The sequence below is a fragment of the Apteryx mantelli genome, chromosome 35 (genome assembly GCF_036417845.1).
Source record: "Apteryx mantelli isolate bAptMan1 chromosome 35, bAptMan1.hap1, whole genome shotgun sequence".
Classification (NCBI taxonomy): Eukaryota; Metazoa; Chordata; class Aves; order Apterygiformes; family Apterygidae; genus Apteryx; species Apteryx mantelli.
The window spans coordinates 209,253-230,989 of NC_090012.1; the positions used below are offsets into that span (position 1 = coordinate 209,253).

Consider the following 21,737-nt stretch of genomic DNA (forward strand, 5'->3'; position numbering starts at 1 on the left):
CCCAGGCGTCCGGGCCCCCAGGCCTGCGCCTTTCCTGTTAACCCCTTCCTGCTCTTGGGATGGGGGGGGGCCCGGATGCCTGGGCCCCTCCTGGGGAGTGGGGGGGGGGGGGTCTGGGCAGCCCCGGACGGGCCCCTCCCCGGTGCCCACGGCGCCACGGAAGCTGCACGCGGAGCCGAGGCCGGGGATGACGGTGGTTTATTCCCTCCCGTGACCGGACCCCCCCCCATTCCTGTGTGTCCCCCCCCCAAACATGCGTGTCCCCCCCCAAAACATGTGTGTCCCCCCCCCCCGGAACCCAATCCAAGGTCCTGTCCCAGCTCCGTCGTCCCCCTGGAGCCAAATCCTCCCCGTGGAGGGGGTCCCATGGGGTGGCGGATCCCATCCCGGCAGCTCCGTCATCCCACGAAGGTCCCCATCATCCTCGACCTGGGAGTGATGTGACGTCCCCATGGGGAGGTCCCGTGGGGTTGGAGGTCCCATGCCAGCAGCTCCGTCATCCCATGAAGGTCCCTGTCATCCTCGATCCCAGGGGATGTGACATCCCCATGGGGAGGTGACAAGGGGTGATGGATTCCCTCCTGGTAGCTCCATCGTCCCATGAAGGTCCCCATCATCCTCAACCCGGGGGGGACACGATATCCCCATGGGGGGGGGGTCCCATCCCAGTGGCTCCACCATCCAATGAAGGTCCTCATCATCCTGGAGCCGGGGGGATGTGATGTCCCCACGGGGAGGTCCCACAGGCTGGGGGGTCCCATCCCGGTGGCTCCATTGCCCCACAAAGGTCCCCATCATCCTCGACCTGGGGGGATGTGATGTCCCCATGGGGGGGTCCCATGGGCTGGAGGGACCCATTCCAGTGGCTCCATCAACCCACGAAGGTCCCCATCATCCTTGACCCGGGCGGGGATGTGACGTCCCCACGGGAGATCCCACAGGGTGGTGGATCCCATTCCAGCAGCTCCATCATCCCACGAAGGTCCCCATCATCCTCAAGCCGGGGGTGATGTGATATCCCCATGGGGGGGGGGGGGGTCCATCCCATCCCGGTGGCTCCATCATCCCACAAAGGTCCCCGTCATCCTCAACCCAGCGAGGGGGCGATGTGACATCCCCATGGAGGGGGGGTCCATCCCCTCCCGGGTGGCTCCATCATCCCATGAAGGTCCCCATCGTCCTTGATTCCGGGGGGGGGGGGGGATGTGACGTCCCCATGGGGAGATCCCACGGGGTGGTGGATCCCATCCCAGTTGCTCCATCATCCCACGAAGGTCCCCGTCATCCTCAACCCAGCGAGGGGAGCGATGTGACATCCCCATGGAGGAAGGGGTGGGGGGTCCATCCCATCCCAGGTGGCTCCGTCATCCCCCGCAGGTCTCCGCGGTCGGGGGGGCCGGGAAGAGGGGGGGGAATCCCCTCACTCCTCCTTGCCGGGGGGCTCCGTGCTGCCGTCGTCCCTGTCGTCTCCGTTGTCCCTGTTGTCCCCGTTGTCCCTGTTGTCCCTGTGGTCTCCATCGTCCCCGTGGTCCCCGGGGGCACCGGGGGGCCGAGCTGGCAGCAGCCGCAGCCGCAGCACCGGCCCCACGAGGAAGCGCTCGGCGGCCAGGGCGACGGCGGCGGCAGCCAACGCGTGCCGGGGCGCCGGCAGGGCGGCGACGACGTCGGCGACGGCTTCGGCCACCGCGGAGCCCGGAGGGGGGGGGACAACGGCGACGACGGCGGCGGCCACGGCGCGCAGCAGCAGCCCCGGCGCCAGGGCGGCCAGCGCGTAGAGCAGCGCCCGGAGCGGGCGGCAGAAGCGGCCCCGCAAGCGGCCCCGCAGCCCCTCCAGCGCCAGCCCCCCGGCGCCCCACAGCGGCAGCGCCCAGGCCCGGCCCCCCGGCGCCCCCAGCGCCGCCGCCGCCCCCCAACCCTGCAGCCCGTAGATGTAGGCTCGCGCCAGGGGTCCCAGCGCCCGCCCGGCCCCCATGGCCGCTCCTCGAGGCTGCGGGGGGGGGGGGAGGTGCTCAGTGGGGGGGTGGGGGGGGGCCCAGGCGTCCGACTTGAGCGGCCGGGTGACCCCCACCCCCCCCCATAGGGACCCCCCCCATCTGGGGCCCAGGCGTCTGGGTCGAACCACTGGGTGACCCCCACCACCCCCCCCATCTGGGGCCCAGGTGTCCGGGTCAAACTACTGGGTGACCCCCACCCCCCCCATAGGGACCTCCTCCATCTGGGGCCCAGGTGTCCAGCTCAAAACACTGGGTGACCCCCGCTACCCCTCTAGGGACCCCCCACCCTGGGCTCCCCCCCTTGCCTCAGGGGCCCAGGCGTCCGGCCGGATGCCCCAGGTGACTCCAACCTCGTGGGGGACCCGGGTGTTTGGCTGCAACCGCTGGGTGCCACCACCCTTGGGAGGGACCCAGGCGCCCGACTGGAAATACTGGGTGCCCCCACCCTTGGGAGGGACCCAGGTGTCCGGCTCAATCCGCTGGCTGCCACCCACCACCCTGCGCTAGAGATCGCCCACCCTGGGGACCCAGGCGTCCGGATGACCACATCGGGTGCCCCCACCCTCAGGAGGGGCCCAGGCGTCCGGCTGGAAACACTGGGTGCCACCAACCCCCTCCACCACTCTGGGGGACTCCACCACCACCCCAAGGTCCCAGGCGTCCGAGTGACCGCATCGGGTGCCCCCCACCCACGGGGGTCATCCCCCTCCCACAGCCCGGGCAGGGGGGCCCAGGCATCCAAGCCCCCCCCCCAAACACCCCCCAGCACCCCTCACCTGTCACCGAGGTCCAGAGAGCTCAGCCCTCACCTGGGCGCGCTGGCCCTTTAAGGAGCCCCAGACAGGGCCCCGCCCACACCGACATTGGCCACGCCCCATCAGTGCCAAGGGGTGGGACTACAGCTTTGGCCACACCCCCACTTGGCCACACCCCCTCCCCCAGACCAAGGTGAGGGCCCAGCTTGTCTATGGGGGCACCTGTGCAGCCAGCCAATCAGCACAGCCAGCCAATCAGCACAGCTGGCAGGGTGGCCAATCAGTGCAGCCAGTCAAGCTGCAAGGCCCTGCAGCCAGCCAATCAGAAGAGCCAGCCAGCTGGCCAATCAGTGAATCGGGACAGCCGGCCAGGTGACTTGCCCACACACACAGGTACCGCTGGCCAATCAGCAATCAGCACAGCTGGGCAGCCGGCCAATCAGCATGGCCTGCCTGGCCGGTCCATCAGCATTGCTGCCGGGCCGGCCAATCAGCTGTGGGGGCGGAGGGCCTGACCCCAATATCTGCCCCCCACCCCCAAATCTGCCCTTCTGACCCCAATATTTCCTTCAGACCCCAAAACCTGCTTTTCTGACTCCAATATTTCTATTCCAGGCCTCAATATCTGCCCTTCTGACCTCAATATTCCCCCCAGATCCCCAAATCTGCCCATCTGACCCCAATATTTCTACTCCAGACCCCAATATCTACCCTTCTGACCCCAATATCTGCCCTTCTGACCCTAATATTCCCCCAGACCCCAATATCTGCTCTTCTGACCCCAATATCTGCTCCTCCCGAAATGGCTCCTGTCCCTTTAATTCGCCCTCGCCACCGTGCTCCCCCTTCCACCCCCCACCGCGGCTGTTTTGTCCCCTCCGCGCCACCGTCGCGCCCGGCGCCCCGCCAGCCAATCGCGGCCGCGCGACCTGCCCACGTGACGGCGCCCCGCTGGCTGGCCCCGCCCCGCCGCTTCCGGCGTCACGTGAGGCGCGGGGGCGGCTCTCGCGAGAGTTGGCGGCGGGCGCGGCGGGGCCGGGAGCGGGCCGGGAGCAGGCCGGGACCGAGACCGGGACCAGGGTCGGGACCGGGGTCAGGACCAGGCCCGAGGCGGCGGCCGGGGCCGGGAAGGGGGCTGGGTCCGGGGCCGGGGCCGGGGCCGGGAGGGACCCGGGGGCGCGGAGCCGCAGCGGGAGCCCGCGACCGGTAAGGGGGGCGGTGGCGGCGCGGCCTGGCCAGGCCAGGCCAGCGGGCCCGGGGGGAGCGGGCCGCGGCGTTGACCTCTGACCCCCGCCCTCTGACCCCTGGGCCGGCCTCCCCCACTCCGCCCTTAACCCTGCTAGTATCCCTGCACGGGGTTGCTGACCTCTGCTCTTTGACCCCAGCCCCCCCCGGGGCACAACCTCTGACCCCCGGCGCGGGGGATGCTGCCCCCTAACCCCCCCACTGCGCTGTCCCGTGGGTGACCTCTGACCCCCGACCCCTGCTGCCACCTTGGACCCCTGATCCACCCCCTCAGTCACCCCGACCCCTGTCACCTCTGACCTCTGACCCTCCCCAGCCATCCCCGGCCCCCCCGACCCCTGACCCCCTGCCAGCTCCAGCACTCTGTGACCCCTGATCCCTCATCCCCCACTTATCTCTGACCCCTGACCCTCAGCCAGCCCCAAATCTGTGTCACCCATGACCCCTGACCCCCCAGTCATCTCTGACCCCCGGTCACCCAGTCACCTCTGACCCCTGATCCTCCCCATCACCCCTGGCCCCCATGACCCCTGACCCTTGACCCTTCCATCACCCCCGACCCCTGCTTCCCCTGTCACCCCTGACCCCCCCCCAGTCACCCCAACCCTAGGGCAGCCCCTGATTAGCGCCAATGAGCCCCGAAGCTTCGTTTGCGCCTCTCCCCCGCCCCCAGCAGCAGCCCCGGGGTCCCTGTGGGGTGGGGGTTGGGGTGGGGGTCAGGGTGGGGGTCGGGGCGGCCCCCGGCGCCGCCTGATCGGTGCTGTCACCGGCCGCCCCGGCTCCGCAGGCGGCAGCCGCCATGTCAGACAGCGACGACAGCAACTTCTCCGAGGACGAGAGCGAGCGCAGCAGCGAGGCCGAGGAGGCTGAGGAGAACGAGGTGAGGCCGAAGGCCGGTGCGCCGGGGGGGGGGGGGAAGCCACCCCCCCGCCGCCCCCTCATCCCTTCCCGCCGCAGGCCGAGGAGGAGCACGCCAGCGCTGCCGGCAGCGAGAAGGAAGAGGCCGAGGAGGAGGAGGAAGAAGAAGAGGAGGAATATGACGAGGAGGAAGAGGAGGAAGATGACGACCGGCCGGCTAAAAAACCCCGGCACGGGGGCTTCATCCTGGACGAGGCCGGTGAGCGACGGTGACGGTGACAGCGGTGACGGGGCGGCGTCGCGCCGGGCGGCCGCCGCTCACCGCCGCCTCTCGCCCCGCAGACGTGGACGACGAGTACGAGGACGAGGACCAGTGGGAGGACGGCGCCGAGGACATCTTGGAGAAAGGTGAGGCGCCGTTGGGCTTTTCCCGCTCCCCCCTTCTTTTATCCCCCTTTTCCGGGGGCTTTTCCCCGCTTTTCCAGGCCGCGCCCTGCCCCTCCGTGCTGCCCCGGGCTCCTTTTTCCCTGGAAAACGCCGGCGGCGGCTCCGGATGCCCCGTCCCTCCCTTCCCTCTCGTCCGTCCTTGCGTGTTTTGAGTTTGTGCATCTCATTCACACCCCGACGTTTGTTGTTGTTTGTTGTTTTTTTAATTTATTCCCTTTTATTTTTGGTTCCGTTGCCTTTTTCCGACGTCTTTAATTTTGTTCCTTCGCCTCTCTGTTCCCCCCCCTTCCCCCCCCCCACCCCGTGGTTGGTTTGATGCTATTATTTGCTCCATACTCTCCACCGCCACCTCCTTGCTCCCGAGCAGAAGAGATCGAAGGTAAGCGCGGCTCATCCCCCCCCCCGCCGTGCCGTCCCCCCCCCTCCTGCCCCCTGCTTCTCCCCTCCCCGGGGCGGGGGGGGGCACCGCAGCCGCCCCCTTTCGCTCGCCCTCCCTCGGCGCTTCCTCCCCGAGGCGGAGCTGGAAGAGGGGGCGGGGGGGGGGGAAGGAAAGCAGGGGGGGGGACGCCGTCCCCGTGCCCCCGCCACTGTTTTGGCGGGGGGGGGGGAAAACGGCGCCGCTTTTCCTCGCAGCCTCCAACATCGACAACGTGGTGCTGGACGAGGACCGTTCCGGCGCCCGGCGCCTGCAGAACCTCTGGAGGTGACACCAGGGCGGGGGGACACGCGTGCGGAGCTGGGGGGGGGCTCGGGATGGCGGGGGGGGGGGGGGCCGCCGCCGTGACCTTTTTCCGCCCGTCTCCGCAGGGATCAGCGGGAAGAGGAGCTGGGCGAGTATTACATGAAGAAATACGCCAAGTCGTCGGTGGGGGAGACGTGAGTGCGGCCGCTGGAGCCGAGCCGGCCCCCCCCCCCGCTGTCTGCCGGGCGCGCGGCCCCCCCTGACCCCCCCACGGCCCCCCCACGGCTCTCGCCTTCCTCCCCGCAGGGTTTACGGCGGCTCCGACGAGCTCTCGGACGACATCACGCAGCAGCAGCTGCTGCCGGGAGTCAAGTGAGTGGCGGCGGCGCGGTGGCGGGGGGGGGGGCACCCGGGGGCGGCTCAACACCCCCCCCCAAGGCTGCTCCCGCTCACGGCTTCTCCCTTCTCCGTAGGGATCCCAACCTCTGGACCGTCAAGTGCAAGGTAAAGGCAGCGCTGCAGCGAGCGGTGGCTTTGGCGGGGGGGGGGGTCGTCCCCAACCCTGACGTCCCTTCTGGGGGTTGTGTCCCCCCCCCCAGATCGGAGAGGAGCGCGCCACGGCCATCGCCCTCATGCGGAAGTTCATCGCCTACCAGTTCACGGACACGGTAGGGACGCGGGGGACGCGATGCGGAGACGCGGGGACACGAGGACACCGGGCGGGATCCCCGTCAACGCGTCCCCGTGTCCCCCCCCCCCCCCCCCGCAGCCCCTGCAGATCAAGTCGGTGGTGGCCCCCGAGCACGTCAAGGGCTACATCTACGTGGAGGCCTACAAGCAGACGCACGTCAAGCAGGCCATCGAGGGCGTGGGCAACCTGCGCATGGGCTACTGGAACCAGCAGATGGTGCCCATCAAGGAGATGACCGACGTCCTCAAGGTGGTCAAGGAGGTCACCAACCTCAAGCCCAAGTCCTGGGTGCGCCTCAAGAGGGGCATCTACAAGGACGACATCGCCCAGGTGAGCGGCGGAGGGGGGGGCTCGGTTTGGGGGAGCCCCCGGCCGTGGGGAGCCCCCAACCACAAGGAGGACTCGGTTTGGGGGAGCCCCCGGCCGTGGGGAGCCCCCAACCACGAGGAGGGCTCAGTTTTGGGGAGCCCCCGGCCATGGGGAGCTCCTGGCCACGAGGGGGACTCGGTTTTGGGAGCCCCTGGCCATGGGGAGCTCCTGGCCACCAGGGGCACTTGGTTTTGGGGAGCCCCCAGCCGTGGGGAGCCCCCAATCGTGAGAAGGGCTCAGTTTTGGGGAGTCTCTGGCCGTGGGGAGCCCCCGGCCATGAGGGGGACTTGGTTTTGGGAGCCCCTGGCCATGGGGGAGCTCCTGGCCCCGAGGGGCGCTTGGTTTTGGGGACCCCCCAGCCGCGGGGAGCCCCCAACCGCGAGAAGGGCTCAGTTTTGGGGAGTCCCTGGCCATGGGGGAGCCCCCTGTCCACGAGGGGGGCTCAGTTTTGGGGAGACCCCAGCCATGAGGGGGGCTTGGTTTGGGGAAGCCCCTGGCCAAGAAGAGCCCCCAGCCGTGAGAAGGGCTCGGTTTTGGGGAGCTCCCAGCCACAAGAGGGGCTTGGTCACGGGGTGCCCCTGGCCCCAAAGGGCCCCCCCCAATCACGGGGGACCCCCCCAAATCACGGGAACCCCCCACCACCACCCGCCTCTCCCTCTGTGCCGCCAGGTGGATTACGTGGAGCCCAGCCAGAACCAGATCTCCCTCAAGATGATCCCCCGCATCGACTTCGACCGCATCAAAGCCCGCATGAGCCTGGTAGGTGCCTCCTGCCCACCCCAAGGGGGGGCTACGGCCCCCCCGGCGCCCCCCCGCGCCCCCCCAAAGCCTCACCCCCCTCCCCGCGCCCCGCAGAAAGACTGGTTCGCCAAGCGCAAGAAGTTCAAGAGACCCCCGCAGCGGCTTTTCGACGCCGAGAAGATCCGGTAGGTGCCCGCTTTCCCCGCTCGCCGGGGCGGGGGGGGCGGGGGGGGGCTTCGCCGCGCCCGGGGGGGGGGTTTAATTCGGCTTTTCTGCCCCGCTCCCAGCTCCCTGGGGGGGGACGTCGCTTCCGACGGCGACTTCCTCATCTTCGAGGGCAACCGCTACAGCCGCAAGGGTTTCCTCTTCAAGAGCTTCGCCATGTCGGCCGTGGTGAGCGCGGGCGCCCCCCCCGGCGGCCCGGGGCCCTAAACCCGGCGCTTTCCACCCAAAACCGCCCCGCTCCCACCGCCGACCCCCCCCCCCCCCGGCCCCCCCGAAACAGCCAGGCCGGCGGAGGCGGCTCCCGTCCTCCCCGCGCCGGCGGCTCCCGTCCTCTCCGCACCGGCGGCCGCGTTGTCTCCTCCGGCGCGAGCTCGTCGAAGAGCCGCATTTCGGGGAGGAACGGGGGCGTTTTCGGCACGGGCCTTTTCGAGCGCCGTTCCCCCCCCCCCCCCCGCCGTCCCCCGGCAGATAACGGAGGGGGTGAAGCCCACCCTGTCAGAGCTGGAGAAGTTCGAGGACCAGCCCGAAGGCATCGACCTGGAGGTGGTGACGGAGAGCACAGGTAAGCGGGGCGCCTCGGCCGGCGGCGGCCCCCGTTCGGGCGAGCCGGCGCCTCACCGGGAGCCACTTCCGGGCGCAGGGAAGGAGCGGGAGCACAACTTCCAGCCCGGCGACAACGTGGAGGTGTGCGAGGGCGAGCTGATCAACCTGCAGGGCAAGATCCTCAGCGTGGACGGCAACAAGATCACCATCATGCCCAAGCACGAGGACCTGAAGGTGGGACGGCGCGTGCCGGAGCGGCGCGCGGAGCCGCCGGGGAGCCGCCGGAGATCCGCACAGAGCCGCCGGCGCCCTGCCACGCCGCTCTCCTCCTCTCCCAGGACATGCTGGAGTTCCCGGCCCAGGAGTTGCGCAAGTACTTCAAGATGGGCGACCACGTCAAGGTGATCGCCGGGCGCTTCGAGGGCGACACGGGCCTCATCGTCAGGGTGGAGGAGAACTTCGTCATCCTCTTCTCCGACCTCACCATGCACGAGGTGACGAGCGGAGGGCAAGGGGGGCAGCCGGCTTCGCCCGGCGGCGCGGGAGAGGCCCCGGCACGGGCGGCCGGCGCCCGCTTTTCACCCACCTCCGCGTCACCCTCAGCTCAAGGTGCTGCCGCGGGACCTGCAGCTCTGCTCGGAGACGGCGTCCGGCGTCGACGTGGGCGGGCAGCACGAGTGGGGTGAGCTGGTGCAGCTCGACCCGCAGACGGTGGGCGTCATCGTCCGCCTCGAGCGGGAGACCTTCCAGGTGAGCGCCGCGCCGGGGGCCCTTTTTCCTCCTTGGAAAAGAGAGGGAAGAGCGGGAAAACGCATCTCTCGTGCCGCCCCGGGGCCGCAGGTGCTGAACATGTACGGGAAGGTGGTGACGGTGCGGCACCAGGCGGTCACCAGGAAGAAGGACAACCGCTTCGCCGTGGCCCTCGACTCGGAGCAGAACAACATCCACGTCAAGGACATCGTCAAAGTCATCGACGGGCCCCACTCGGTAGGTGCTGGGGGTGCTGAGCCCCTCCGGGCACCGAGGGGACCCCGGGGATGCGCTGGGTCTGTCCCTGCGTCGCTTTGGGTCCCTCCTGGCACCGATGGGGCCTGAGGACCTTCCTAGGGGTGCGCTGGATCCATCCTGGCACCTCCCTGGGTCCCTCCTGGCTCCGACAGAGCCCCGGGTCCATCCTGGGGGTGCTGGGTGCCTCCCAGCACACTTCTGGGTCCCTCCTGGTGCCATCGGGGGGTCTTTGGTGCATCTTGGTGATGCACTAGGTGCTTCCCCATGCTGAGGGCGCCCTGGATCCATCCCGGGGATGCGCTGGGTCCATCCCCGCACTGTTTTGGGTCCCTCCTGGCGCCGAGGAGGCCTGAGGACCCTCCTGGGGGTCCACTGGGTCCATCCTGGTACCTCCCTGGGTCCCTTCTGGCGCTGGAGGGGTCCCGGATCTGTCCTGGGGGTCCACTGGGTCCATCCTGGTACCTCTTTGGGTCCCTTCTGGCGCTGGAGGGGTCCTGGATCTGTCCTGGGAGTGTGCTGGGTCCATCCTGGTACCTCTTTGGGTCCCTCCTGGCACCGAGGGGTCCCTGGATGCCTCCCATTGCCCGGGGGGGCCCCGGGGGTCTCGCCGGAGCTCAGCCCGCTCCCGCCCTCGGCAGGGCCGCGAGGGGGAGATCCGCCACCTCTTCCGGGGCTTCGCCTTCCTGCACTGCAAGAAGCTGGTGGAGAACGGCGGCATGTTCGTCTGCAAGACCCGGCACCTGGTCCTGGCTGGCGGCTCCAAGGTGGGGGGCCCCCGCGGCGCCCGAGCCGGTGACGCTCCCCGCGGCACGACCGGCCTCCCCGGCGCCTCGGCCCCGACCCTCAGGCGCCGGTTTGGGTTGTTTTTTTCCCTTCTTTCTCGCAGCCCCGGGACGTCACCAACTTCACCATGGGCGGCTTCGCCCCCATGAGCCCCCGCATCAGCAGCCCCATGCACCCCAGCGGGGCGGGTGAGTGCCGGGCGCGTCCCCGGGGTGTCCTGGAGGCTGTGGGGACGTCCCTGAGGCCGTTGGGGGTGTCCTCGAAGCCGTAGTGGCGTCCTCGAGGCCGTGGGGGCGTCCTTGAGGCCATCGGGGGCATCCTTGAAGCCATGGTGGGGTCCCCGAGGCCAGTGGGGACGTCCTCAAGGCCAGTGGGGACATCCTGAAGGCCCTGGGGGCATCCCCAAGGCCGTGGTGGGGTCCCCATGGCCATGGGGGGCGTTCTTGAAGCCATGGTGGGTTCCCTGAGGCTGTGGGGGCATCCTTGAAGCCATGGTGAGGTCCCCGAGGCCAGTGGGGGCATCCTTGAAGCCATAGTGGGGTCCTTGAGGCTGTTGGGGGCGTCCTTGAAGCCATGGCAGGGTCCCCAAGGCCGTGGTGGGGTCCCCATGGCCATGGGGGGAATCCTTGAAGCCATGGTGGGTTCCCCAGGGCCGTTGGGGGCATCCTGGAGGCCACAGGGATGTCCTGGAGGCTGTGGTGGGGTCCCCAAGGCCGTGGGGCTGTCCCTGAGGCCGTGGGGGTGTCCTGGAGGCCATGGGGACGTCCCCCCCCCCCGCCGGCCCAGGCTGAGGCCCCGTCTCCCCTGCCCGCAGGTCAGCGCGGCGGCTTCGGCGGTGGCGGCATGAGCCGGGGCCGGGGGCGCCGGGACAACGACCTCATCGGGCAGACGGTGCGGATCTCGCAGGGCCCCTACAAAGGTGGGCGAGCGGCCGGGGGTGGGGGGCGGCGGGGGGGCCCCCGGACGCCTGGGCCCCTTGCGCTGACCCGGAGTGCCGGGCGCCTCCCCGCCGCAGGCTACATCGGGGTGGTGAAGGACGCCACGGAGTCGACGGCCCGCGTGGAGCTGCACTCCACCTGCCAGACCATCTCTGTGGACCGCCAGCGCCTGACCACCGTGTGAGTGCCGGGGGGGGGACACGCTGGGACATCCCTCGGGGATGGTGACACCGGGGCTGGGATGTCCCTCAGCCCAAGGGACCTGCTGGGGCAGGGATGTCCCTCGGCGATGGTGACGCCAGGGCCTGGACGTCCCTCGGGGATGGTGCCACCAGTATCTGGATGCCCCTTGGGAAGGGGAGGACGTTGTAGGGCTGGGACAGCCCTTGGGGATGGTGACACTAGAGCTAGGATGTCCCTTGGGGACGGTGACAGTGGGGCTGGGATGTCCCTTGGCCTAAGGGACCTTGCCTGGGCCTGGATGTCCCTCAGAGGTGGTGGCATCAGGGCCTGGACATCTCTCGGGGATGGTGCCACCAGTATCTGGATGCCCCTTGGGAATGGGAGGACATTGTAGGGCTGGGACAGCCCTTGGGGACAGTGACACTGGGGATGGGACATCCCTTGGCGCAAGGGACCTACTGGAACCAGGATGTCCCTCAGTGGCAGTGATGTTGGAGCTAGGATGTCTCTCGGGGACGGGGGGGACATGCTGGGACCTGGATGTCCTTCAGGGATGGTGGCATCGGTATCAGGATGTCCCTGGGGGATGAAGGGACATGCTGGGGCCAAGACAGCCCTTAGGGATGGTGACACTGGAGCTAGATCGTCCTTTGAGGACGGTGACACCGGGGACGGGATGCCCCTCATCACAAGGAACCTGCTGGGGCCAGGATGTCCCTCAGGGATGGTGACACCAGGGCTGGGACACCCCTTGGGGGTGGTGACACCAGTATCAGGATGTCCCTTGGGGGTGAGGAGACACACTGGGGCCATGACGTCCCTCAGGGATGGTGACACCAGCCGTAGGATGTCCCTGGGAGATGGGGCGGGGGGGAGGACACACTGGCGTCGCAACGTCCCTTGGGGCTGGTGCCACCGGGGAGTGGGGACGGGTCACCGCTGGGTCCCCGCTGACGGCCGGCTCCCCGCAGGGGCTCTCGGCGCCCGGGCGGGATGACGTCCACCTACGGGCGCACGCCCATGTACGGCTCGCAGACGCCCATGTACGGCTCGGGCTCCCGCACCCCCATGTACGGCTCGCAGACGCCCCTGCATGACGGTGAGCGCTGGGGACACGGAGGGGACCGCGGTGATGCCGGGCCTGGGGACACGGAGGGGACCGGGAAGAGGATGGAGGTGGAGGAGGACAGAGAGGATGGGGGTCACCTGGGTTCTGGGGACACAGAAGGGACCGGGATGAGGGGGACCACGGTGGAGGGGGACAGAGAGGATGGGGGTCACCTGGGTCCTGGGGACACGGAAGGTACCGGGATGAGGGGGGCCACGGTGGGGACAGAGAGGGTGGAGGTTCTCTGGGTCCTGGGGACACAGGACTGGGATGGGGGGAACCCCAGGGTGGCCTGGGGGGACAGAGGGGACCACGGTGGCATCGGTCCTGGGGAGACAGAGCTGGGATGGTGGGGGGAACCCCAGGGTGGCCAGAGGGGACAGAGGGGGACTGAAGTGTCATAGGGTCCTGGGGGGACGGGGACAAGGTGGCTCTAGGGACTCAGGGGACCCCAGGGTGGCCTGGGGGATGGAGGGGATGGGAACGAGGTGACTCAGGGGACATGGAGGGGACCCCAGGGTGGCCTGGGGACGGAGATGAGGTGGCTCTGAGGACACAGGGGACCCTAGGGTGGCCTGGGGGACGGAGGGGACGGAGATGAGGTGGCTCAGGCTGACAGAGGGTCCTTAGGGAGGCTCTAGGCGGGGGAAGACAGGGCCGAGGCGGCTCGGGGGACACGGAGGGGACGCCAGGGTGGCCTGGGGACCGACGCGGGGGCTCGCGGGGGCTCTCGGCAGGCAGCCGCACGCCGCACTACGGCTCGCAGACGCCGCTGCACGACGGCAGCCGCACGCCGGCCCAGAGCGGCGCCTGGGACCCCAACAACCCCAACACGCCGTCCAGGTGGGTGCCACCACCGCCACCGCCGCCGGGGGGGGGGACGGGGACACCGGCAGCCCCGGTGGCAGCCCCGGTGACGTCCCCCCCCCCCGCAGGGCCGACGAGGACTTCGAGTACGGCTTCGACGACGAGCCCACGCCCTCGCCGCAGGGCTACGGCGGCACCCCCAACCCCCAGACCCCCGGCTACCCCGACCCCTCGTCGCCCCAGGTCAACCAGCCCTACAACCCCCAGACCCCCGGCACGCCGGCCATGTGAGTGCTCCCCCCCCCCCAAACTGCCCCCCTCCCCGGCGCTCTGCCCCATTGCTGCCCCCCACCCTCATCGTCTCTTCCCCCCCCACCGCCGCCGCCGCAGGTACAACACGGACCAGTTCTCCCCCTACGCCGTGCCGTCGCCGCAGGGCTCCTACCAGCCCAGCCCCAGCCCCCAGAGCTACCACCAAGTGGCCCCCAGCCCCGTGGGCTACCAGAACACCCACTCGCCGGCCAGCTACCACCCCACGCCGTCGCCCATGGCCTACCAGGTAGTGCTGGCCGCCGCCGCGCCTCTGTGGGCCGCCACCGAGGCTCTGTGGGCACCACTGAGGCTTTGGGGGCCTCCACCGAGGCTTTGGGGGCCACCACCAAGGCTCTGTAGGTCACCATTGAGTCTGTGGGCCACTACCAAGTCTTCGTGGGCCACCACCAATGCTTTGTGGGCTCCCCCAAGTCTTTGGGGGCCACCACTGAGTCTTTGGGGGCCTCCACCAAGGCTCTGTGGGCACCACCAAGGCTTTGGGGGCCTCCACCAAGGCTCTGTGGGCACCACTGAGTCTTTGTGGGCCACCACCAAGGCTCTGTAGGTCACTATTGAGTCTGTGGGCCACTACCAAGTCTTTGTGGGCCACCACCAATGCTTTGTGGACCTCCACCAAGCCTTTGCAGGCCACCACTGAGCCTTGAGAAGCCGTTCTGGCTACCCCCCGCCTTTCTCTGTGCCCCCCCAGGCCAGCCCTAGCCCCAGCCCTGTGGGCTACAGCCCCATGACGCCCGGAGCCCCCTCTCCGGGGGGTTACAACCCGCACACCCCCGGCTCCGGCATCGAGCAGAGCTCCAGCGACTGGGTCACCACCGACATCCAGGTGAAGGTCCGCGACACCTACCTGGACAGCCAGGTGGTGGGGCAGACCGGCGTCATCCGCAGCGTCACGGTGAGTGGCCGCGCGCCGCCTTGTCCCCTGCCCCCTCGTCCCCGGCGCCCCGCGGAGCTGGTGGGGGGCTCGGCCGGCCGTGGGGGGGCTGCGGCGCCGCTGACCCCCCCCCTCCGTAGGGCGGGATGTGCTCCGTGTACCTCAAGGACAGCGAGAAGGTGGTGAGCATCTCCAGCGAGCACCTGGAGCCCGTCACCCCCACCAAGAGCAACAAGGTGCGTCCGGCTGTGTCCCCCCACCCCGCCAAGGTCCCTCTGGATCCCCCTGAGCTGCCACGACGGCCCCACCGGATCCCTCCAGATCCCTCTTGACTGCCTTGGCAACCTCTGTGGCTCCCCTTGGCCACCACCATGGCTCCTTCAGATCCCCCGGCCCCTTGAGATCCCCCCCAGCCCTTCCAGATCCCCCCCAGTCTCTACAGATCCACCAGGCCTCGTGATGGCCCCTTTAGAGCTGCTGGAGCCTTCCAGATCCCTCCCGTTCCACCCAGCCGCCACCCTGGGCTCTCCGGATCTTCCCAGTCCTTCGGGATCCCTCCGGGTCCCCCCCAGGCTGCTGCCATGGCCTCTCCAGATCCCCCCCAGTCCTTCCAGATCCCTCCAGGTCCCCCCTGGGCTGCCACCATGGCCTCTCCAGATCCTGCTAGTCCTTCCGGATCCCTCTGGGTCCCCCCCCCCTCCGGATCCCCCGCCCCAGTCCTTCCGGATCCCCCCCCGCAGGTGAAGGTGATCCTGGGCGAGGACCGCGAGGCCACGGGGATCCTGCTGAGCATCGACGGCGAGGACGGCATCGTGCGCATGGACCTGGAGGAGCAGCTCAAGATCCTCAACCTGCGCTTCCTGGGCAAGCTGCTGGAGCCCTGAGGGGGGGCCGCCGGTGCCCCCCCAGCCCCCCCCCGCCCCCTCTCTTCCCTCTTCCTCCTTCTCTCTTCCCCCCCCCCTTTTTTGACCCCCCCCCAACCTGCTGTAGTCCCTTTTCCCCATTCAATAAAGCCCTGGAGTGCCGTGCTGCTGCCCCGCCTCATGCTTGGGGGGGGGGCCCTAACGGGGGGGGGCGTCAACCGGGGCGTCCTGCACGGTCCTGGGGGACCCCAGGGGTCTGGGGTCCCCTTAACTGGGGTCCTACCCGGTCACAGGGGTCCCGTTAACCCCCGGGTCCCGTTAACAGGGGCAGCTATTAACTGGGGGGTCCTGCACGGTCCTGGGGGTCCTGTTAACGCAGGGGCTCCCACGGTCATGGGGGTCCTGTTAAACCGGGTCCCGTTAATGGGGGGCACCCGTTAACCGGGGGATCCTGGGGGTCCCGTTAACCCCAGGGTCCTGTTAACGGGGGCGGCCCAGTGGGCCTGGGGGTCCCGTTGACCCAGGTCCCCATGGGGCTGGGGCTGCCGTTAACCCGGGGGTCCCGTTGACCGGGGGCCCCCGCGGGGCTGGCGGCCCCGGCAGCTCCCGGTAGCCCCGAGTCTCCCCGGTCGCCGGTGCCGCGGCCCCGCGGTCCCGCCCCCTCTGGCCCATGCGCCGCGCACGTGTTGGCGCCCTTTCTCGCCCTTCCCCTGCTTCCGCCTCCGCCCCCTCCTTCCATTGGCTCGGCGCGCCGCGGCACCGCCTCCCCTCCCGCCGCACCGAGCCGCCATTGGCTCACCCTTTCGGAGCGCGGCGATTGGCCCGCTCCCCTAAAACCCCGCCCCTCCCGCTTTCTCCCGCCTCTCCCTACCCGTCCGCCACCGTTCATTGGGCGGCCGGCCCGGCGGGGGCGGGCCCGCGCTCCCTCCGGCCCGCCCCCTCCCCGCGCGGCGATTGGCCGCGGCGACCGCGCCTGCGCCCTGGGCCCGGCGGTGCGGGAAGATGGCGGCGGCGGTGGCGGCAGCGGCGGCGGCGGCGGTGGGGCGGGTGCTGGCGGGCGGCGGGGCCCGCGCCGCGCTCGGCGGCTGCCGCGGCTGCCGGGGCCGCCCCGCGCTGGCCCGCGCCGCCCGCGCCAACGGCACCGCCAGCGGCACCGCCACCGCCACCGAAGCGGTGCTGCAGGAGCGGCTGCGGCGGCACCAGGTGGGCGGGGCCGGGGGCGGGGCCGCCGGGGCGGATTTGGGCCTGGGGGATTGGGGGGGGGGCGAGTGGGGGGGTCAAGGGGGGGCAAGAGGGGCCTGAGGGGGGGCAGGTGGGGGCGAGGTGGGGCTGGGGGGTATTTCGGGGGGTCCTGGAGGGGCAGGTGGGGTCAAGGGGGGTCTGGGGGTATTTGGGGGGGCTGGCAGGGCCAAGGGGGGCCCTGAGGGGACCTGGGGGGGTAGGAGGGGCAAAGGGGGGGGCTGGGGGCAGTTGGGGGGGGAGCAGGGGGCAAGTGTGGCCAAGAAGGTGCCCGGGGGGGCAGGTGGGGTGGCCTTGGGGGCAGACAGGGTTGGGGGGGGGACAAGTTTGCACCAGGGGGACATGGGGGGCAGGTGGGGTCCCTGGGGGGGGCAGGTGGGGTAAATGGGGGGGGCTGGGGGGCAGTTGAGGGACACAGGAGGCAGGGAGAGGTGAAGAGGAGATTTGGGGGGGGGGCAGGTGACAGAAGGGGAGGGGTGACAAATTTGGGCCGGGGGGGGTAGTTTGGGGGATATTAGGACAAATTTGGGGCCGGGAGAGGGGGGGCGGCCAGTGGAGCCCTCCCCGGGGCTCCTTCGATGTCCCCAGATGTCCCCAGGGCTCCCAGGTGGTGCCTAACCCTCCCGGGGGCTCCCTCGATGTCCCTGGGGTTCACGGCTTGTCCCCAGATGTCCCCCGGGCTCCCAAGGTGTCCCTTAATGTCCCCAGCCCTCCCCTGGCCATCCCCAGGGCTCTCTGGGTCTCCCCTGGTGTCCCTGGGGCTCCCTGGGCGTCCCCTGATGTCCCCAACCCTCCCTGGCCATCCCTGGGGCTTCCTGGGTATCCCCCGATGTCCCCAACTCTCCTTGGCTGTCCCTGGGTGTCCCCTAGTGTCCCCAACTCTCCCTGGCTGTCACTGGGGCTCTCTGGGCCTCCCCTGATGTCCCCAACCCTCCCTGGGTGTCCCCAGGGCCCCTTGGATGTCCCTGGGGCTTCCTAGGCATTCCCTCATGTCCCTGGGGTTCCTTGGCTGTCCCCAACCCTTCCTGGCTGTTCCTGGGGCTCCCTGAGGTCCCCAGGACTCCCAGGTCATCTCCAGCCGTTCCTGGATGTCCTGGGGTTTCCCTGGGTGTCCTCCAACGTCCCCGAGGCTCCTTGGGCGTCCCTTAAAGTCCCCAACCCTCCCTGTCCGTCCCTGGGGCTCCCTTGGACGTCCCCCGACATCCCCAGGGCTCCTTGGATGTCCCTGTGGCTCCCTGGGCCTCCTCTGATGTCCCCATCCCTCCCTGGCCATCCCTGGGGCTTCCTGGGCATCCCTTAATGTCCCCAATCCTCCTTTGGATGTCCTTGTGGCTCCCTGGGCCCCCCCTGATGTCCCCAACTGTCCCTGGGTGTCCCCTAGTGTCCCCAACCCTCCCCGGCCATCTCTTGGGCTCCCTTGGACATCCCCAGGGCTCCCTGGGCATCCTCGAGGCTCCCTGGGTGTCCCCAGGGCCACTTGAACATCCCCGGTGCTCACGGGTGCCCTGTCCCTGTCCCCATGTCCCCCCCTCCTGGCAGGCAGCGGCAGGGGGGGGCGCCCCGGGCTCCGACGAGGGGCAGGAGCGGGAGCGGAAGCGGGAGCAGGCGGCCTACGCCCGGCGGGTGCTGCTGCGCCTGGCGGGGCTGCTGGGCGCCGGCGCCGGCGCCACCGTCCTCTACGTCTTCGGTGAGTCCCCGAGCGCCGTCCCCGTCCCCAAGCTGTCCCCGAGCCCCCGTCCCCCCCGCCCTGCTCACCGCCCCGCTCTCCCCTCCCGCAGGCAGCAACGCCCTGGACGAGCACGGCGCCAAGGTGAGGCCTCGCTAACGAAGCCGGGGGGGGGGGGGGGATTAATTAGGGCGGCAGCCCCCCGACGCGGCGGGGACGGGGAGGTGCTGCGTCCCCCTGTGTCCCCCCCCCCCCATCCCCACATCCGTGGGCAGGGCCGGAAAAAGCCCCGTTGCGGAGGTGTCGGAGGTGGTTTGATGTGCGGATCCCCGCTGGGACGAGCCGAGGTGCCAACGACCCCCCCGACCCCCCCCCCCCCCCGGCCGCGGCCCCCGCGACATCAAACGAGCCGCGGCGGAAACGAGGAGGCCAAATTGCCGCCGCGCCGGAGCCCCCCGCGGGCGCCGAAACGCCCCGAAACTGGGGGGGGAAGGGGGGGCTACCCTTTTTTTCCCCTTTTTCTCCCCCATTTCTCGCCTCCCCCCCGCAGATCCCCGACGAGTTCGACAGCGGTGAGTCCTCGCGGCCGGCGCGGAGCCCCGGGGGGGGCAAAGGGGGGGCGCGAGCCCGGAGCGGCGGCTTTTCGGCCCCCGTTTGGCCGCTGCCGCCCCCAAAAGCAGCTTTTTTTTCCCATAGCCGCTTTGTACGGAGAGCGGAGGAACCCGCTGGCGGGGGGGAACTTCCCTGCGGCCCCCCCGGGGGGTAAAACGCGGGGGAACCGGCCGGAAAATCGAGACCTTTTGGGGGAAAAAAGGTTTTTTTATGATGCAAATGGAGAGGGGAAGCTGGAGGGGGGTGGGGAGGGTCTTGCAGGGAGGAAGAGGAGGAGGAGGAGGCCCGCAGGGGGGTTAAATGTCACCTTGGTGCCACCCTGGGGGGGGTCCCGGGGCCGCGGTGGGGAGGGGAGGGGAGGGGACCCGGCCCGTCCTCACCGCCGCTTCGCAGACCCCGTGGTGATCCAGCAGCTCCGGAGGACCTACAAGTACTTCAAGGACTATCGGCAGGTAGGGGACGGGGGTGTCCCCACCGCGGGGGCTTCGTCCCACCACGAGGGTTTGGCCCCACCTTGGGGTTTTGCCCCATGGGAGCTTTGTCCCCATGATGGGGGGGTTTGTCCCCACCACGGGGGTTTGTCCCCACCGTGGGGCTTCGTCCCATGGTGGGAGTTGTGTCCCCGTGATGAAGGTTTTGTCCCCACCATGGGCATTTTTCCCCACCATGGGGTTTCGTCCCAGTGGGATCTGTGTCCCCACGATGGGAGTTGTGTCCCCACCTGGGGGGTTTCGTCCCCATGGGATCTTTGCCCCCACGATGGGGGTTGTGTCCCCACCATGAAGGTTCGTCCCAAACGCGGGGCTTCGTCCCATGGTGGGAGTTGCGTCCCCACGATGAACGTTTTGTCCCCGCCACGGGCGTTTCTCCCCACCTTGGGGCTTCATCCCCATGGGATCTTCGTCCCCATGATGGGGGGGGGGGTTGTCCCCACCATGGGTCACCGTCCCCTCACCCCCGCGTGCCCTGCAGATGATCATCGAGCCCACCAGCCCCAAGCTGCTGCCGGACCCGCTGCGCGAGCCCTACTACCAGCCGCCCTACACCCTCGTCATCGAGCTCACCGACGTCCTGCTGCACCCCGAGTGGTCGGTGAGTCCCGCCGCCGCGTCCCCTTCTGCCCGGGGGCAGGACGGGACACGTGGGTGGCCCCCCCCCTTACCTGTCCTCGTCCCCAGCTCGTCACCGGCTGGCGCTTCAAGAAGCGCCCGGGCATCGAGAGCCTCTTCCAGCAGCTGGCCCCGCTCTACGAGATCGTCGTCTTCACCTCCGAGACCGGCATGGTGAGGGGCACGCGGTGGTGGCAGCTGGGTGGGGGGGGGACGCGGCTCGGTGACACCCGCTGACACCCCACTTTCCCTCGTTTACCCCCCCCCCCCCCCCAAGACCGCCTTCCCCCTCATCGACAGCGTCGACCCCCACGGCTTCGTCTCCTACCGCCTCTTCCGCGACGCCACCCGCTACATGGACGGGCACCACGTGAAGGTACCGGGGGCCGCGGGGAGGGGACGCCCGCGGCGGCGGCGGCGGTGCCAGCTCCCTGCCAACCCTTCCTTGTCCCCCCCGTCCCCTTCCTCCAGGACATCTCCTGCCTCAACAGAGACCCCGCCAAGGTGGTGGTGGTGGATTGCCGCAAGGAGGCCTTCTGCCTGCAGCCCTACAACGGGCTGGCGCTGGCCCGCTGGGACGGCAACTCCGACGACCGGACCCTCTACGACCTCGCCGCCTTCCTCAAGAGTGAGAAACGGGGGGGTGTGTGTGGGGGGGTCCCTGGGGGGGTTTGGCCCCCGCGCTGACGCTGTCCCCGTCCCCATCCCCGCAGCCATCGCCCTGAGCGGCGTCGAGGACGTGCGCACGGTGCTGGAGAACTACTCGCTGGAGGACGACCCGCTGGCCGCCTTCAAGCGGCGCCAGTCGCAGCTGGAGCAGGTGGGGACGGAGCCGGCGGCGTCCCACGTCCCCCTGCCGTTAACGGTGTCCCCCTGCCACCACCATCAACGGTGTTTTCCCCCGCCACCGCCGCCGTTAATGGCATCCCGGTCCCCCTGCCGTTAACGGTGTCCCCCTCCTCGCTGCCACCATCAACGGTGTTTTCCCCCGCCACCGCCACCGTTAATGGCATCCCGGTCCCCCTGCCCTTAACGGTGTCCCAGTGTCCCCCCTGCCACCACTGTTAACAGCATCCTGGTGTCCCCCCCGCCACCACCGTTAATGGCATCCGGGTGTCCCCTGGCTGCTGTCGTTAATGGCATCCCGGCATCCCCCCACCCCCGCCACCATTAACGACATCCCCCTGCCGTTAACGGCATCCCGGTGTCCCCGCCACTGCCACCGTTAACAACGTCCCCCTGCCGCCACTGTTAACGACATCCCCCTGCCATTAATGGCATCCCAGTGTCCCCCCGCTGCTGCCGTTAACGACGTCCCCCCGCCGTTAACGGCATCCCGGTGTCCCTACCACTGCCACCGTTAACAACGTCCCCCCACCGCCACCGTTAATGACATCCCGGCATGTCCCGCCACCGCCGCCGTTAATGGCGCGCCGGCACGGGCTCTTTCTTTCCCGCCGCGGGCAGGAGGAGCAGCAGCGGCTCGCCGACCTCTCGCAGGGCAAACAGGGGCCCCAGCTCTTCCTGGGCTCCCTCGCCGGCCGCCTCTGGCCCCGCTCCAAGCAGCAGTGACGGCCGGTGACACGCCGATGACACGCCACCGACACGCCGACGGCGCCGACACGCCACCGACACGCCGCTGCCGGAGCCCCGGGCCCCGCGCCCGG

At 69.8% G+C, this 21,737-nt stretch overlaps 3 protein-coding genes across 5 annotated transcripts in view; 2 read left to right on the forward strand and 1 right to left on the reverse strand.

Moving 5' to 3' along the window:
• Window positions 1-21,737, reverse strand: part of PAF1 (PAF1 homolog, Paf1/RNA polymerase II complex component) — a 104,912-nt gene that overhangs the window by 17,398 nt on the left and 65,777 nt on the right.
• SUPT5H (SPT5 homolog, DSIF elongation factor subunit) lies at window positions 3,785-15,532 on the forward strand. 3 transcript variants are annotated; one of them, XM_067314445.1, is made up of 30 exons: window positions 3,785-3,841; window positions 4,782-4,874; window positions 4,952-5,111; window positions 5,195-5,260; window positions 5,667-5,678; window positions 5,933-6,002; window positions 6,107-6,175; window positions 6,288-6,353; window positions 6,455-6,485; window positions 6,581-6,649; window positions 6,751-7,002; window positions 7,711-7,800; window positions 7,897-7,967; window positions 8,070-8,175; window positions 8,476-8,569; window positions 8,648-8,784; window positions 8,889-9,044; window positions 9,154-9,300; window positions 9,391-9,537; window positions 10,197-10,322; window positions 10,445-10,529; window positions 11,156-11,260; window positions 11,357-11,459; window positions 12,434-12,561; window positions 13,308-13,413; window positions 13,506-13,664; window positions 13,768-13,936; window positions 14,399-14,602; window positions 14,722-14,817; window positions 15,322-15,532. In XM_067314445.1, exons 2-30 carry the CDS (start codon window positions 4,794-4,796, stop codon window positions 15,463-15,465), a joined length of 3,249 nt encoding a protein of 1,082 aa, XP_067170546.1. In that variant the 5' UTR covers window positions 3,785-3,841; window positions 4,782-4,793; the 3' UTR covers window positions 15,466-15,532. The 3 variants fall into 3 exon arrangements, with proteins under 3 accessions (XP_067170546.1, XP_067170547.1, XP_067170548.1); XM_067314446.1 differs by having other exon boundaries at window positions 3,785-3,829; XM_067314447.1 differs by lacking the exon at window positions 5,667-5,678.
• On the forward strand, window positions 16,550-21,704 carry TIMM50 (translocase of inner mitochondrial membrane 50). The gene is made up of 10 exons (XM_067314442.1): window positions 16,550-16,647; window positions 18,223-18,370; window positions 18,462-18,493; window positions 19,355-19,413; window positions 19,934-20,053; window positions 20,140-20,244; window positions 20,348-20,446; window positions 20,542-20,698; window positions 20,784-20,890; window positions 21,538-21,704. The coding sequence occupies exons 5-10, from the start codon at window positions 19,934-19,936 to the stop codon at window positions 21,640-21,642; spliced, it is 693 nt and encodes a 230-aa protein (XP_067170543.1). The 5' UTR covers window positions 16,550-16,647; window positions 18,223-18,370; window positions 18,462-18,493; window positions 19,355-19,413; the 3' UTR covers window positions 21,643-21,704.